The 18907-nt window shown below is 42.1% G+C and overlaps 1 protein-coding gene across 1 annotated transcript in view; it reads right to left on the bottom strand.

Annotated features, from left to right (window-relative positions):
- Nucleotides 1-11924: 11924 nt before the first annotated feature.
- zranb3 (zinc finger, RAN-binding domain containing 3) overlaps nt 11925-18907 on the bottom strand; it is a 75531-nt gene continuing 68548 nt past the window's right edge. The window contains exons 18-21 of the mRNA XM_070855657.1: nt 17417-17560; nt 16214-16406; nt 13294-13425; nt 11925-12589 (exon numbers count right to left, since the gene is read on the bottom strand). Coding sequence (XP_070711758.1) covers nt 12491-12589; nt 13294-13425; nt 16214-16406; nt 17417-17560 — 568 coding nt within the window. The 3' untranslated portion in view covers nt 11925-12490. The remainder of the gene's footprint in view (nt 12590-13293; nt 13426-16213; nt 16407-17416; nt 17561-18907) is intronic.

Here is an 18907-nt window from a genome sequence, read left to right as displayed (position 1 = left end):
GATTGGCAGGAGCATAAATTAGCCTCTGTCTTCATGGTGTGGGTTACTTTTTGTTTCCAACCGGTGCTAAGGTATCCCTTTTTCACACGGATAAAAAAAAAAAAAAAAAAAAAAGCTCTAGCACTCTTTGACCAGATGTTCTCAGTGAAAAACAAGACATTATTTCACAGTTTTCCTCTGTAATTATTCCCTTCACTACCCCAGTTTATTTCTCCCTGCCCGATGCAAATGCAGCCTCTCGCGGCCTGAACACCAGAGATTCATGTTTGTGGTGGGAACCGCAGAGCACCAGCTGTCCTTTAAAAAGAGACAGCTAAAAAAAAACACACACACAGTTGATGTGAAATGTCTTCCTCCCTACTCGTCCCCAATCATCAATAATTCACCGGCTTCGACATTTGAACTAATTATGGTGCACCAATGGCCTATTTGAGCAGGGTCCTGTCAGATGAAAGCTGCTAGGTCCTTCCTGTCAGCGGTGGAGGCAGCAGAATGAAGCGACAGCAGTGCAGGCTGGAGCCATTAAAATGAATGGAAAGTACCTCTAACAATCATACACCTCTGACACACACACACACCAACAGGAAACGCTGCCTCAAACACACACACACACACACACACACACTTTAACATCGTCCTTTGCTGCCTCACACACACTCCTAGATGTACCACACTGACACAAACACACACCAATGAAGAAGAAAAAACCATGTATTGCTGCACTCACATACAGACATGCATAAACATGATGTGCTACAGTAGCTCACACGCATATAAACACACACATACACACACAGTGATGTGCACGCCACCTGTGTGGGTTGTTTGGCCTCCTCATCCAGACCTCTCTGGTTTTAATTAGCCTGCTGCTGAAGTGTTTTCCTTTTTATATTCTCTGAAGGGCGATGATAACGGCTACAGACGAGATGGAGGCTCTCTGCTGGTTTGTTTCATTAGGGAGAGCATAATGACCCTGCAATCACAACACCAAGAAAATACCTACCCTAATAATTATTTTCCTCCTAATGGTTCAGTTTATACTCTGCTATGGCTTTTGTCATCAGTGCCTTAACAACTGGAAGAATTTATATTCTCATTGTTATTATCATCAGTATTCGTATGAGAATAAGAATCATCATAATGTGTTTTCAGTTTTTATGACTTATTGCCCACATGTATTAAAATGATAAAAACTGATGTAAAGGTATAACACAGTCGTACATTTAAGGATAAACTGTTCTTTAGCCAGAGGCGACTTAAAGGAATTTTGAGCTGAGAGTTAGATGAGAAGATTGATATCACCTTTATGTTTGTTCACCAAGCATGAAGCTGGAGCCAGGAGATGGTTAGCTTAGCTTAGCATAAAGACTGGAATCAGGGGAAACAGCTAGCCGGGCTCTGTCCAAAGTGTGGAAAAATCCACCCACAAGCACCTGCAAAAAAAAAAACCCTCACAAATTAACACATAATATAACATTTAAGCCCCGTACAACAACTGCTGGCTGTTTACCCCTGCGAACAGGCTTTATTGCTTTATCACCTGCTGGCTCTAGCCTCATAATTAGTGACCAAATCTTAACTCAGCTGCACATTAATGGGAGATTTTGGAGCAACTTTAATGTTTTGGTTTAGTCTCATGGCTCTCATCAGCCTAATTCATAGCAGCAGCAGGGAGCTGGTTTTAGCGAAAAAACGGATAAATCCACGGTACGCTACACTACCTGCTCAGTAACAAACAGAAAAACCAAGTAACAACTAACTAGTGAACATAGTGGATACATTTAGCAGCCAAAGACAGATATTCACCTCAGGAGCAGGTGGAGACCAAAACGGAGGAAAATAATGGACTTTCATTCACAAGGCGTACACAAACAAACAGTCATTTATTTGAGTCCAAATGAATGCTAATATCGACAAAGTCCAAAGAGTTAGCTTCCTTAACCCTATTGAAGGTTTCCTTAGTAACAAACAATGACTAATCGCTGACAAAAAAAGAGGTAAACCTGGCATAAGCTTGGAATTTGCCTACCAGAAATATAGAACTGATTCATTTTGCTGTGGAAGAACTCCTCAGTCGACGAGGCCAGATGAGGGTTGTACTTTACCCTGAATACATAACAAATAAAGAAAGAGACTTGCAACTAAATAAACTTTGACCTCTAGCTGAGGTCTGTTTATATGTTGGATCTAAACCTTAGTAAAGTCGATAGTTGTGCAACCAGTCTCTTCAGCAGAAATATACTGAGGCCATAGCTTTTAGATATTTCAAAATGAGAAATAAAATGTTGAAATAAATACCAAAGCCAACTGGCTTTAATGTTTATCATGGCGGACAAAGAGTTCTTGCAGACTAAACAAAATGATATACAAACAGGAATAAACTAAAATCTGCAGAGGACAAACTATATTTTGTTCTTTCTTCTTAACCTCATTTTCTTGACCAGCGAGACCTTCATTAGCCAAATTTATTGGCTAGTTCGCTTACAATGACACTTTTGTGGAGGGATTGCCAGTTAAAGTAACTTAGCATCCTCAGGCTGTTAGAGATCCTAGGACGTCCTGTACCTCATATGACAGAAGCAGCTATTTGGATCGTCAGGTTTCTGTGGGAGGTACAGCTGGGTGTCATCAGCGTAGCAGCTAAACAAAACGTTATGGATTATGCGGTCGAGTGGGAGTGTGAGGAGGAGGATGAGTTGGTTATTGAGAAAGCTGAATTGGAAAGGTAGGAGTTGAGGCTTTCCAAAGCTGGATTTGGGTCGACAGAGCATAGAAATCTGGTTTTCTGTGTGTTTTCTGTGTGCAGCGGCAGGGTAAAGCAATGGGGGTGCTGCCAAGGGTTTATTGATATTTTAAGGTGAAGCAGCACAGATCAAAATAGTGACTCTGGTTTCAGTTTTGAGATATGATGATGGTATTTTGTTCCTATAACTACAGCAGTTTCATAAAATATATTACACAATGATGAAAATACTGAAAAAGTATATATTTTAATACCTGCTGTGCCAGACAAGCACAGCAGGTATTACAACCGACATAATACTAAAAGGTTTTGTATTTGTGTCCACACAATTTTTCTTTGTTCACTTATGGCTCCTTAATGCAACATCAAGTATAACAGCACTGACATTGAGATAATGATGCCAAAAGATTGTTTTGCTGCTGGAACATCTGTAATTTTCTATCAACCTGTCCTCAACAGCAGAGACGCGTGTGTGCGTGATTGTGGGCGTTACAAAGCTAATCCTGTGTGTCTGTGTGTGCGTCTGAGAGAAATATGCCGAAGATGCACCTGCTGCTGGGTAATTCCTCCAGTGTGCTCTTATTATCTTTTCCTTTCTTAGAATAAGCTTCTCTTCAACAGACGCAATCCCATTACAGTACATGTTTATGTATGTACAGTGCACTCATATAAAGCCACTGTATATAAAGATACTATATCTTTATTTGCTTTATTTCTCTGCATATGTTTGATTGCTGTGTTTACTGGTTGTATTACTCTCTGCCTGCCTCTTTTTCTCTGTGGGCAGTTGCTTGCTTTAGATACAGAGATGATTAAAATTTCATCTCAATTTAGCTAATCTATTAAGGAGCAACAACTACGATGATGAATGGTTTGTAGAAAAATGTACTGCAGTCAAATATGAATGGGTACATGGATCAATTAATAGGCACCACTGTTTTTCAAGTGTTACAGAACAATGGGCAGCTTTGGTGAGCAAGACTAATTAAACAAGACAGACATGAATGCTTGCATGCTTGCTGGCTCCTCGAGTTAAAAATGCATTTTATTTTCAATTCATGTTTGTTAATTTTATCATTTAATCATTGTGAATTTTATCTTCATGAGTTATTTTTGTTTATACTTATTTTATAATTTCTCCTGTGGAGATTACTTTTCATCGATTTGCCTTTTTTTTTGCCTTCTGAGTTTCCGTAGCTCCTGTGTTTCCATAGCTCCTCCCCTTTACCCCGCACAGGACTGCTGAGCCTTGCTGGGGGTAGGTTGCGTGAGTGAAGGCTGCTGTTGTAATTGTGTTGTTTTCTTTGTAAATGTAGTCGTTTAAGTTATTATCTTTGGTGTATATTATTTATCGATGTATACTTTTGTGTTGCCAGACTGTTTTGTGTTGTTTTTGCCGTTAGTATAAGTTTTATAGATGTTTTTAGTTTTGTTATTTTGGCGCGAACAGCAGCCCGCCCTGTGTTAGCTAGTTTCTCTGTTAACTGTTTGTAATGTCGTTTCTATGTTTAGGAGCAGGAAAGCTGAAAAGAAACCCAGAAGACATTTGTTATGTTTATCTTCTTCAGGTATGTGCTTTATTGAGTTATGTAATTTTGTTTATGTTTAATCATTCCGTCCCCTACGGACCCCCATGGTACTGTCGCCACCAGGTGGCGTTGTTTTAGCCCTCTGGTTTTGAGGAGATTTGTTATATATGAAGAATGTTTCCTCTGTAATATAAAGACAGCACTGCTATGCCTTGCTGGGGGAGCAGGAAAGGTGAAAAGAAACCCAGAAGACATTTGTTATGTTTACCTTCTTCAGGTTGTACTAAATAAATTCCTATTGGTGATGCCCATCCACACACCCGTTACTTGGCCTCACAACAGTTCGCCAATTGTGCGCAGTTGAGAAAGTATGATTTAAACTTATTTCTGTGGCTCTCTTTTATCAGTATTTACACAACTACTTGTGTTATTCAACCTATCTCGCCCATCCCTCTGACACCCTACAGCCTGTAGAACGCTGAAATTAGATGATTCGCATTACGTTTGATGACGCCGTTTGCCAATGCCAATTCTTGCTTCCTAGAATATCTGCGAATGGCAGCTACAGTATGGTTAGGGTTTAAGAAAGATCCTGGTTGTGGCAAATACACGATGGTTTAAAGGGATAGTTCAACATTTTGCAAACTATGATTTTTTGCCTTTTTGCTGAGAATTAGATGAGAGGATAGATACCACTCTCATATCTGAACTGTAAATATAAGGCCACACCCAGGAGATGGTTAGCTTAGCTTAGCATAAAGACTGGAAGCAGGCAGAAACAGCTAGCCTGGCTCTTTTCCAAAGGTAAAAATAAAGTGCCAGCTAAAGCTCACGAATGAACATATATCTCGTTCAGACTAAATTTACTTCTTTAAGGGAGGTGGGATCATTTTAACATCACCTGTGGTAGCAATCATTACAGCAGCTATCACTGCAAACTCGCTGTCCCTCCTGTACTTAACATCCTCTCCCTTCTTTGTATTTCAAAGTGGATCTCTGGATTTTCCCACGGGAAGAGCTGCTTGTCCTTCTACTTGATTTATTGTTTAAATCAGCTCAGTGTGAGCTTTGACTTTTATGTGAAAAGGAAAAGGACCGACATATATTTGTGTCAGACACTGAACACCAGATCTTCTGTCAGTTATTTTCTGCTAGCAGCGCCTCTTCAATAATACACCTGATATGAATTCAGGACATCGTGTGTTCAAAAATACCTAAAAAAAGTTGAATTATCAGATGGCGTGGACTTATATAAACACTGGCACGGTGTTGACTCAATTTTTACACTCAGGATTAACACCAATGCTTCTGTCGTGTGTTATATCGTCCAACTTGCTAAAAAGCCTTCGCTTCTCCAGGTATGTCTGAACACCTCGCTCCTTTCATCACGGCTGGCAAACCTGCCCGCTATCACATAATTAAATAAGATTTATATCATCACATAGAATAATTCTGTGTGGGCTGGTGGTGTGTGTTGCTATAGCCAACTTTCCCCCCTTTTTTGCACCAGCCCACTCACTCAGTAATTGAGAAACTGGCATAACTGAATACAAAAAAAAAAAAAAAAAAACTAGTGTGGGTGTGAAGATGTCCACGGTTGAGTGGCCAAATGCAACCCACTCAAACAGCCAATTGTGAAAGTACTTATCAATAAATTTCAATGGACATTTGTGACACAGGTATAATTAGTTTGGCATCTGCATGAATCCAGATTTACATATATGATGAAAGATTGGTTGCGTTTTACTTGGCTACTCATTATCTCTTGTATTTTTAGCACTGGTGTGTAGCAACATCTAATGAAATCATTTTCAAACCAATTTGAGGATGACCTTTGTGTGCTTTGGGTATCGTCTGCCACAATACATTCATAATATCTAAAAGAGAGGAGGCAAATGGGACACTGCTTGTGATCATGATTATACAAACTGCTCTTCAGTGTATTAACAGGCCTGGCTCTTTGCTAATGCTGTATGAGTGAAAGAAAGACCTTTTCGGTAGGTTTACCTTTAAAACAGCCTTCGCTTTAAATGCCAATATAACTTAGCAGAATGTGGATAATAGTGTTTGCTCAGAAAAGGTGTTTCCCTCCTTCCTAGTTTGATTGGACTAATTTGGTAGCTATAAGGCACTCGAAAACCTCCGCCAACGCTTAACGACTCTCTAATTTACACCCAAAGAAACACTTCAGACTCAAGTTAAACTCCTTTCTTGGCCTCTGCAAACTTTTCCCAAACTTTTGGAACCAAGTCTGTTTTCTTTTTTGCTAGTTTTATCATTACGGCTACAAGGTGATAATCATCTAGTGGCAGAAATCCCAGATCTGGATCGCCACCAAAGGCAAATCAATTGTTGCTGAGTCCAAAGCCAATCTGTCCACCAGTATCCACTGAAACACGTTCATACGAGTTTGAGATACCCTGATGAAAACATAACCTTTCAGTGTGGATATAAGAGCTAATGTGGCCGTTGAACTCCAGTGAAATATACCATAGAAGCTGCAAACCTGTAGCTGTACCTTTTTTTAGACGCGTTTTGCTTTGCAACATGTACACAAGGGTGAGGTGTTTTTGAGCTGCAGAAGAAGCGCATCCATAAAGCATTACACGCACTCTTAATGTGAAATGCAAAGAGTATGAGAAAGTAAGTTGTCAGGGTGGAGATTTTGCCAGGAATCCACAAAATTTTGTTTGACTAGGAACTAAAAAAAGACTGCTTTAGTAGATGTAATCCAAACATGTTTTGCCAGCTGGAAACAGGCGATCACATCGAGGACAGGCTGTTATATATTATATATTTTCCCGCAATGACTGGAAAATGCCGCGATTTCTTTCTTAACTCCTACAGACTGTACCATGGTCTTATTGATTGTGAGGATAAAGATCAACCTAAAGGAACCTATAGTTCGGTGTTTCCAGCTCTGGGCCTGCGATAAGGACATTTTGGCAGATTCCTTCCTCAACTCTGTAGCCCCTGCGCTGATGTGTGACAACATATCCGCCGCTGTTCAATTGCTCACGCCGTGTGTTCAAGGCATTATGGGATGTTGTACCGACGGAGCAGAGGGCTGATGGAAGACAGTCGCAATCGCCCTCTTCTCATTAGACGCAGAGCTGTCTGTGCTCATTAGGCCGGCGGCAGCGCAGTGGGGATCTATTCTCCCGAGGTGACCAAAGGTGCTTACACAGGCCTTCCAAGTCTCAGTAATGATGCCCCAGACCTGTCACTCTTGTCACAAGACTGACATGACCTTTTTCTGGCTCATGCGCTGAATAAAAAAAACAAAAAAAACCCTAATTTTCACAGGATGAGGCAAGAGGAGTCCCATTTTGTCCCCCAAATTTGAAAATATGCCCAGCTTTCAGCGCGCACTGTCAAACTTTCTAAGCTGTTGATTCACTTTTTTTTTTTTTAACAAAAGTCATTCATTTAACTAACTGGCAATTTAAGTGATTACAATTCAGGTTTTAATCTGGGCACAAAAGCCAGACCTTGCCATTAAGACGTATGAAAACCTGGCATGCTGAGCAGTGTCAGAGCGACTGAATAGCTGTCTGGAAGCAATCTATGAAAGATGGCTGATCAATGGCTGCAGAATGAGATGGGAGATGAAAAGATGTCTTTTAAGGCTCATGAAAAGGGAACTTGTTGGAAGGCGTTTTGTTCAGCTTTCCATTTTTAACCTCAATCATATGGACACAGTGTACATGAAAGAGGAAAACTGTACTACTGTAGCCTACTGTGGCTTTCTTCCTCTGATGTCAAGTGCTGCCAGGACTCTTCTGTGACTCCATCTAACAATTTAATGTATGAACTGCGGTTTTAGTCAACAGTGCATATATTTTTCATTGAATACCCATAGATGTGATTACATCAGTCCTAAATTGCATTAGGTACAGATGTCTTGTAAAATGCTGCGGTCAGATCCAGTCCTCACAGGGGCCTTTCCAAACAAAGCCTGATTGTAATGGACCACATGAAGCGCCAATTTAGCCACACACGAGCGCCAACATACAAATGAGAGCGAGCTACAGCGACGACATACATTAATCCTAGCCAGATTGGGGACTGTATGAATTATGCTAAGAACCTTATCTGTTATTTCCCCTGATCTCCTGCTGGGTGAATTGATTGCGTTTTTGGTCTTAATCCGCAGCATGCCATGCATCTTGGGAGACAACCAGGGAGCCATCTTGAATAAATAGAATTTGGACTTGACAAAAGCCATCTCCAGCTGAGCAATGAGAAAGCATCCTTTTACCACTGCACATCCCCTACTACGCTGAATGACATTAGGAAATAGCCAGGCGCGGTTTTCATGGAATTGTTGTATTGATTTTCTGTTACTTGCTTCAGCTGCAGTTTCTCCTGGAATATCATTTGTGTGTATGACACTCATTAGGATGGATAAACCCGTTTCAGAAAACTCCTTCTGTGGTGGCGGTCCTCCAGAAACATCTCTGTGCAACCAGAGAGGGTGTTTTAATGAGATTAATTAGATCGCTTATGACTGATGGTCCTCCACCAATTACCTGGGCCATAATACCGTTTTCCTCCACCCAGGGCGTCGCACTCTGCCGAGTGGTGCCAGCCTTCTGCAAGAGCAAGGCTGCAGCAGGAAATGATTAATCATCTCATCACCATCCCAAGAGATAATATGACAATAAAGACAAAAGCCTCTCATCGGCTGTGGCTGTTTAAAGCCAAGAATTGCTTCCTAAACGCCAACTCGGGAGTTCAATTAGATGATGCGGGTGCAGTCTTATAGAATGGAGGCTTTCTCGATGTTGTAACACAACGCTGCAGAGGTCTGACTGGAGGTCCTTTCCTTTCCTATAATGAGGTTCTGCAGTTCACATTCCACCAAACGACAGAATATCAGAGGTGTTTTGGCAAGACAGAGTCAGTGCCGTTCCTGTTTTTCACTCCTGAAGGAGAGCAGCGGGGTACGGCCTCCCTCGTGTCTATTTCCTTTTCCTTGCTGAAGGGCAGGGAGGGTCACAGACACAGAGGGATCACAGTGGAGAGTGTGGCAGCCAGGAATCAAACCACAGCAGGAATCAGCCACGGATTGGAGAGCCGGTGGCTGCACGCAGCGAGCTGTGCAGGCTTTTATTGGCCCTTCTCCATCACACCTGTCACACAAGATTGGGTTTGTAGAAGCGCTTCCTTCAGCTGAAAAGGCCAAAGTAGATTATGAGGGCAGGCGAGGTTGAAATGGAATAACCAATGGAATGGCACCAAATATAAAGCCTTGCTGTCTGAATGCAAATCTTGATTGAATTATGAATGATTTGTGTGGTTTACTGTCAAGTTTAGCCTGGTTAGAACAGAGCTTTTCAAACATTTTCATGTTCCAGACCCCTAAAGAGACATTTTGTCACCACATCCTATCGGGAGATAATATTGAAAATGACCCGTACAACTACAATAATCATTCTCATACATAATGTAATTTCTGTAATTAGAGAAATTCCTATGGAATTGAGATACAGCGATATTAATCTATTTCTCAATTTGCTGTGGACCCCCATGAGCCCTGTCAATGGCCCCTGGAGGTCCTCTGACCCACATTGAGAAACACAGTTACTATTGGCGCTTTTCCACTAGCACCGACTCGACTCAACACGGTCTTTATGGTTTTCCATTAGGTGATAGTATCTGGTACCGGGTACTTTTTTAGTACCTACTCGGCCGGGGTTCCAAGCGAGCTGAGTCGAGCCGAAAATGTGACGTCAACATACTGCAGGCCGCTGATTGGCCAGTGAGTGACATGATGAGTCATGAGAGCGACTCGTTCACAAGAATCAAACCCGCCGTTTTTAAAACCATGGCAACAGCGACCATGCGTTTTTATTATTTCTGTGAACGAGGTAAATGCTAAAGGTAAACACTTGCTACTCAAACAGGAAGAAATCGTGTATTCTAGTCCAATCGTGGACTATTTCCAGCTGCGTATTAATACACATTTAGTGCTCTGGTGAATATTCACAGCAGCAAAACAGAGTATGGATGGACTGACTCATTCACTGCTCATGTTCATAATAACAAGAGGTACAAGTCACCCATTCCTGACCACAATTTAAAATTGCTCTTAACATTTACTGTCTGATTTACTGATAGTTCTTCTCCTGACAGAAGCAGGATCACTGCTGTGGTGGACCTCACTATTAAATTTCACTTCTTCAGATGGAGCCATTCTTCTTTTCTTTGCCTTTTTTTTCTGTCATCACACTGTGAATTTCTATCAATATATCATTATTTCCGCCAGATAGTTGCCCAGCTAATTTTGGCCATGTGACGTTCAGAGTGTGCTGTGTTGCTATGTAACCTGTTGAAACGTCTCTGCAGCAATGGCACAGAGGCAAAGACGCTGATTGCACTTGATGGAAAAAGTGAGTTGGGCTTTGCTATGATGCTGGCTTTTAAAAAAAGAGGGGAGGGGCGTGTTAGACAAAGAGCAAACACGCAGACCTCGGCGGCCGTCCGTCGGTGTTTGAGTCCATCTTTATTACTGTCATCACCAGCGGAGGTAATGTTTTTCCTCTGGGCTGATAGGTTGTCCAACGCAAACAGTGTCACATGGCTGCAGCGCTGCTCTTTACCCAGCGGACCCTCTGGGAAGAACATGAAACGTCTTCATCTGGGCGCTGCCTCATTATGGCTCCATCTGACAAACACACACACCATTTCCTCCCTCTTCCAATATACACGTCTCCTCTGCCAAACACACACGCTTTATTTGTGTAACGCACAGGAACACACTCGGCCACACTTTTGTGCTACTTTCCTGCCTCGCTCACTCCCTCTCTCTCTCACACACGCACATACACCGTTAGGGTGTAATAAAACAGCAGATCAGAGTCATTGGCTGCTGACAGGGACTGACACTGAAACCTGCTGTTGTTGGAAGGCTGCCTGGGAGATGTTCATTACTCACAAAGCTTGTCGGTTTGGACAGGAGAGGAACAACGGTCTTATTAAGTGGAGACCTGGAGCAGCCGTAGGGGAAATACACACACACCCACGCGCACACCCACATGGGCTCCGAAAAAAGTTTGAAGCTGTGCCTTCAACCGAGCGCCCTGATTGGCTGAGAGAAGTTGGGGCTGCCAGAAAAATGTAAAACTTTTCCAACGACGGCGGAATTTGCTGAGTTCAGAGTTTGACACGGCTGACAGACAGACAAATCGTGACATGACGACATCTGCAACGTCAAGCGCAGCAGCCTCAGCAGCGAGAGGGGAAGTAAAACTCTGCTGCGGAGGAATGTGACGGCCTCATTTTCACAGGAGCCTGCTGATATTGATTGGAGTTTCTGATGTCTGTCTGGCTCATTGTATAACTCTCACAAGAAGAGATTCAATATTCTCGACATTGCTGAACCTGAAGCCTTGTTTCCATAGTAACTCTGCTCTCCGTCTCTCTAAACATAGCCCTCCTGACTGACTTTAGCCCTGTTCAGATCATCAAGCACAGCTGAAGAGGAGGTAGATGCGTGGACATGGACAATAATGTTCCTGACTTGAGGCGATGAAATGATTTGCTAGGTTGTCAGAACAACCAACGTCTTGGTGTATTTACAGTCCGATCCGTGGTTAAAGCACCGGAAGAGGAGAAGAAGACATGGAACCAGGTGAAAATAGGTTTTTATTTCACAAGGGAGCGTTCATTCTTCTTCCAAAGAAGCAAGATTTACAAGACCACTTGTTGAGGATGCCAATGAGGACACTTGGTTGTGTTTTCTGCCGTGGAGTTTTAATCACAAAGCCCCCAATTCATCTCTCACCTGCTACTTTTCACCAAGTTTGCAAAATCCTAAAATAGCAGCATCTTTCTAAACAACCTGCTCCATTTCAGCCTCGAGCAAAAAGGGGGCCGTCATAAATCAAAACTACCGCACTTGTGACGGTTCGGGGACGAGAGGGGAGTTGGCTGAATTTGCATTTGACGCATTTGTCACTGTTTTAAGTAACTCCACAGCTACAGCAGTCCAACAGGACACCACTGATAGTAAAAAAAAAAAAAGTAGGGATCATCAAGGACATCCGGCCTTCTATCCTAATCCGTCAGATTGACTGACATTTCAGATACTTTCAAATGAGAGAATCATAATGTGTCTTCATCCATGCCGTTCAAAGTCATGTCAGCAAGGATTCAACAATTTGATTCAGGAAATCTTACACCTACATTATACGACCCGTACTAAACCTCCATTTCATTTCCTGATGAAGAACCTGCTGATGTCTGATGCAACCTTGGAAGCTGCAACACTCTTCCTCATCTGGCTGCGTTCTTTGGCTTGCTGAGCCGTCCTCTGTGGAGAAAAAAAATAGAACATGATGTAAGATTTAAATCTGCAGTCGGCGCTGAAGAGAAAAGTGAGATCAATATATTGAGCATCTCTAGATTAAAGTGTCTGAGCGGTGGCATAAACAGCGAGAGGATCCCCTTATCAGGAGGTGCAGTTCCTCACATCAGTTTATATATGTCATCATATGAAGCGTTTCCTTCCAAACTGACACCCACTCTGACAAATTTGCTTTCTGGCGTGAGTGTAAAGCGAATTTTAGGTTACAATGGAAGCTCTGTTTTATTTTGAAACCTCTGCTCTTAAATCAGTTCTGTTTTAAGGAGTGAATTGTCTGCGATTATGAAATATTGACTGAAGCAGCTCAAGGAGGAAAATGTCCCCAAGACAGATATATAGCCTTTCAAACAAATGCTATATATCAATATGTCATACTGCCATATCATGTGATGTTATTACAGACAATATACAGCTTTGTGAGGGATGGTGTGGCTTTTGATCAATGTGTTTGACCATGTATCACATTACTGCCACCACACGTGATCCTCAACATGAGTGATGAGGCTTTCTCTTTATATGGGGATAGAGGAGAGGTCCATCTACTGTGCACCTTAAATGTTAGACAAATTGCTTTTGCGCCTTAAGCCCTTTGGCTCTATAAGCTGGTGTTGCGGTCGTTACGTGTGCGGTGGTGCAGAGTGTGCACGTACGGCTTTGTGGCAAACGGTGCAGAGCGTCTGCAGGTTGTCCAGAGAGCACTGTCCTCCCCCGCTGTAGACCGGCCGGATGTGGTCGACCTGCCAAAAATCCCCTTCGACCGGAGCGCAGATCATCGTGTTCAGCTAGAAGCACACACGGAATGAAACAGTGAGTATCTCAGTACACAGACTACCCATGGATGTTTTCTCATTCTGTCCTAAATTGCCAAAAACAAGCTGTGATTGTGCTGCCCTCCCAAACCATCCATCTATGCTAAAGTTAATTTTTTCAACTGATGTGATGTCTTTAGTAAAAGTCAGTATTTTTCTCTGAGTACTGAATGGACCTGAATTGTTATTTTACATTACACACACGCGCAATCATTCATATTAAACAAATCTCTGCACCGCAGGGGCACTTCTGCAATGCGCTAACAATAAAAAGAGATAAAAACAAATAAGTCTCAAGGAGCACACATGACAGCAGCAAATGGCAGAAATCTACAACAGGAAATAATGAGAGAAAAGTGCAGAGAAAGGCCTCCAATAAAAGTTTAAAATGCTGAGATTAATGTAAGCCCTTGTGATTGTGAGGGTAAGACCAGTTGATGAAAACAATAATTGCACCAAAATCAATGACGGTGAACTCTGCCATCAACCATCCTCAGGTGCAGCCAAGTAACCCACCAAACTGTTGTTGGCCCTTCATAACGGGCAGCTGTAGGGAAACAGTCAGTGAGTACATATAAGTCTGTATGACTAAGAAATGAGGTTAAATAAACCAAAGGGAATAAGATGCTGCAGTAGGATACATTCTACATATGCTGTTAATGGCTTTGAAATTACTGGTATTTTCAAGTTTAGGAATAATACACATAAATACACATAAAACACCAAACCAAACTTCCCTTTCCATCACTCCAGCTGAACCCTGAGGCCATATGTTTTGCACTAATTACAAAGTGTTAGCATGCCAGCATTTCCTGCTAAATCTCAGCATATTAACATTGTCTTTTGCACATGTAGCATGCTAAACCAATCTGGTGAACATACTTGCTAGCCATCAACACCTTAACATGAGCGTGTCAGCGTGCTTTTAGCTCAAAGCCCAACTGTACCAAAACAGTCGTTCGTTTTCATCACCTGTCGTGACGTATGTTACGTGTTGTGGGTGCAACTAATGACTATTTTCATTATACATTACTCTGTGATTAATAAGTTTGTCTACAAAATGTCTAAAAAAACCCAATTCATTACGGTCCAAAGTAATGGATACATTCATATCTGAGATGGTGGAAACTCACCAAAAACTCACTTGATAAATGACTTGGGTGATTTATTAGTTATCAAAATAGTCGTTAACCAACAGTGTCAGTGCTAATGTCAGTCATTTTGATCTAAATATACTGACAATGTATGAAAACTAAATAAAGCTATTATTTCTATTTCACTTAATACATCTCTACTACAGGAGGAGATAAAAGGAAGCAGATCAGTTGGTTTTTGAAGCTTTGAGACACAACAGAGCATCTCTGGTATTTAATGTAAAGATAATGAGCTACGTGTTGGACCTTCCTTGGACCTGGACTATGAATCAGGACCAGATTAGTGAGCTCCAGCGGTGCAGAGAGAGAACACTGGGAACAAAATGACCTGGAACGTAAACCAATATGTTGTTTCCTGGTGTGCATCTCAACAAAATGTTTTATTTTATCCTGAGAAGAAATAGAAAAGAAAGAAAGGGGGTAAGACAGAAATAGAAAAAAAGAAACAAAGGCGTAGAGACTAAAGGAGAGAATACAAAGCAAGCAAGTGGACGAGCAGAAGATGATTGAGAGAATTAGAAACAGAGAAAGAGAAGCCTGATGGGAAGAGTTCAGGGCAAAAAATCCATTTTCCTGCTTTGAGTGCTACTCTGTCGACATTAAGGCAGCGAGCTGGAATTGATCCCAACAGATTTAAAGAACAGGCCTGCTCACAGGGGCAGAGTTCACGTCTCTCTCACACACTCATACACACTCTCCAGTCAATTGAACCTGCTTTTGTGCCAAAACTATGCACCTTGCTACACCGGATCCCACAACTACACACTTGCACACCAATATTTCTGCCCACAGGCACAAAATCCACACACACACCGAAATACCAACAGACGCATGCCAAAATTCTGTTGTACACGTACTTGCACACACCAAAATAGACCCCAAGGTACACATAAAGAACCATATACACATGTATACACACCAGGAAGCACATGCACCCACACCAGAACCCCCAGTATGAACCAAAGAATGAGCCTATAATCTCGAGGCTCCTCCACCGCTGCGCCGTCTTATCATGTGGCTGAGTTTGTTTCCTCTAAAGCTCGGTGCATCGATCGACGCTGATGCTGCTGCCGGCGGCACTGAGAAGGGGGTGAGACTGTGTGTGTGTTTGTGTGCGCGCGTGTGAGTGTGTGGGGGGGGGGGCTGGCTTTGCAGGATAACAGCCAACCAAATCAAACAGGCTTACTGGTTGAGGCCTGGCACTGGGAAAAAAAAAATCAATGGGCCCAGCAATCCATTTACTGGGAGCTGCCCCCCTGGAGTGCAGATCAACCTGTTTTTGTGTGTGTGTGTGTGTGTGTACATATATGCGTAGGTGGGTTGGAGAGTACAGGGCACTTTTATATTTGCGCTTACACAAACACACATAAAACGGCTTTTCTTGTCAGTTATTTAGCTCACATCAGGAGACTGATGTTAAGATGAGAACATTTTTAACACTAATGGTCCAATAATGTTGTTGCTTACTTAAAATGCGCTGAAGGTGTCGGCAACCTTAATTCACCTGAACCCTGAAAACATCCAACTCCACCTAAGACTCCCCTCAGACAAACATGATTTCTATATCTTCCACTGAAATGTCTGTCCCTCTCACTCTGGTGTCTGACCTGTTTGAGTGACAGCTGGGCGAGCCAACTGTTCTCCAGCATCTCCTTGCGCTGGGAGGGCGGGGCGTCCCGGACCTTCAGGAACAGGTCGTGGGCGTGGAGGCCGCAGTGTTGACAGACGCCCTGCTCTGCCTCCAGCACCCGCGAGCGCATGTACGTCTGGCTGGAGCGCAACTGGAACTCCTCCTGGCACCTATGGGTGAGGAAACCTAAATAAATCTGGACTGGAATCTACACAGCTTTGCAATCACTGAACAGCTGAATGTTTTTTTCATTAACAGGAGAAAGTCTTTTTCTACTGTAGTTCTGGCTCTGCTGAAAGGAGCACAGACATCATTTGTAGAAAATAATGTAGAGTTTGACAATATCCAGCTACAGTGGAGTGAAGCATCTAGACTGAATGACCTGAATTTGGCCTTTGAAAAGCACTTGAGAAAATTGAATTTCCACCTTAAATGGATGGTAAGAATAAAGGGATACAACTGATGTTTCCAGTTACAATAATCTAGTTGATGGTTTTATTCAGAGTGACCATGTGAGCGCGCAGGAGAGGGTGGAGGGTCTCGCTCAGGGACAGAGGCTGAACCAGCAGCATTTTCCCACTTTTCAATAAAAATATAATTTCTGTTGGTCCTAATGTGCTGATTATGAATTGATCTAGAAAAGAAAATTCAAAAGAAAGAATTAGGACCCTTATAACTCTAAGAGGTGCAGTCTAGTCTGAGAAAAGCGATCTATTTTATCAAGAAACAGCATTTCTCCTACAATACAAAGCCATTAAGGCAACAAGGTGAAGTACTGTCACGTTTTTGAGTTTGTTTTGCACAAAAACCCTTAAAGCTCTGAGTATAATTGATTTTTTTGGTGCCAGATGGGTGGGCTTTGGCACAGAAGACTACCAGTACTGGAATGTTTAAGCAATCACAGACACAAACTATCTGAGAGCTAATTTAATATGCTTCTCTTTGATTGACATCTTACCAAAGGCTGCCTGCATTGTCCCTTTGCAGTAAACCGAACCCAGCTGGTGCTCCAAGCAGGGAATGCTAAGATTTACATGCAACTGCTATCTGCTCCATACTTTGATAACTTTTTGTATAACTCTTGCAAAGGCATGGGTATAATCGACTGACCATAATTCATGTGTATGTATAAACGTCACGTATGTTGCCTCTAAACTGTCTGTATTTAGTGTCGTTATACTTGTGGCTGCAGAATCGAGTGTCCCAGGCCCCACCGGTGGTAGAACAGGCCTGATGGCACGACAGACACAGAGGGACGCCTTCACTGTCCAATGCCTGCAGGTATCCCGGCTCCTCTGCTGTCTTACAAGGCTCCTTGCTCTCCCTGCAGAGACACAGATAGAGTGAGAAACATGATAAAGTTACTCAGGAGCAAAGAGGTTATTGTTTTGCTGCTGGCTCGTATCTTCACATCCTTTTTTAAGATGGTAATGTCCTTGTTACTACTAATGTTGGTCACCTCACCCAATATCTCACAAGACTATTAGAACCAGAATCACCTAGGTCAACGATAGATACTGTAGGTACTGGTAAATTCTGTTTGCATGTGAGATGTTACATTGGAGTTGCAGTTTAAGTTGAAGCACTTCACTCAGTTGAAGTGCCAGTTGAAAGTCACAGCACTGAAAGGGTCTGGAGTGTCTGTTGAATTACAGATATATATTATAGATAAAATGATAGTTTAGGTTATGTTGAGTTTGGCCTTAAACTCCAAATATCTGACAGTAAACTTGTCACTAACTGGATGCATGGTGGTATTTAAGGAGGAAGAGTCTAATGAAAGGTGCTGTTGAGTTGCATTATAAGAAATGTAGGGTGTTTTATATAGTAAAATCAGGATATCTTGACAAAAGATTTTGACTATTTCACTTCCAAGCCCCTCAACTTTATGGAAGCAAAATAACAGACAGCTGGAGTGCCCCTTTAAAAAGACTGAGGCATGACTATTTCTGATGAGAAAACAAGGAAACATCCTCGTAAAATATGATAAAATATACTTGTGGAACAGGAAAATTTAGACATGATAGCCCGTTTCTAATAAAACAATGATAAATAAAATGTCTCTCGCGATAGCGATAGTTCTGTCCAATGTACATACTTTAGCATTTAGCAATATGGTAACCAATGGAAATAGCTAACACGACTCCAAGGCTGGATAAAGACTTATATTGACGAGAAAAAAAAACAAATTGCAGTATTCAGAATTATTTTCAATGTCAGAAGATGAGTTTATTCCATTAATCTATGAAATCTGCCCTTTATATTATCTCTGATTCATACGGCAGGGTTGATTTTTAGTCCTTTGTGCACTAAACTTCAAAGAGAAGTTACCTTGACCGATGTGACAGACATCAATCTGTGAAGCCAGCAGTCACATTCACTGGAGAGCTCAGTTCTTTCAACATCAGCAGAACAGCAAACACAACTCAATATATGTAATCATTCAATAAAAAAGAACTCTGGGCCGGTTTTGTGTGCTGCAGATGCAGAGTTGATGGGCGTGATGTGTGTGTGTGTGTGAGAGTGTGAGAAATGTCTACATACTGTGTGTGTATACATGATGCTGATGTCTCTGCAGCAGATTTCCAGGATGTGTGTGTGCCCGTCCTTTTGGCAGAGGACAGCCAGTTTTGGGCATTTGCCATGTTGTCCCAGCAGGGTGCTAGAGCCA

The sequence above is a fragment of the Pempheris klunzingeri genome, chromosome 24, assembly GCF_042242105.1.
Source record: "Pempheris klunzingeri isolate RE-2024b chromosome 24, fPemKlu1.hap1, whole genome shotgun sequence".
Lineage (NCBI taxonomy): Eukaryota > Metazoa > Chordata > Actinopteri > Acropomatiformes > Pempheridae > Pempheris > Pempheris klunzingeri.
The sequence above is the reverse complement of the archived record's forward strand: the minus strand, read 5'-3'. Positions and strand labels throughout refer to the sequence as shown.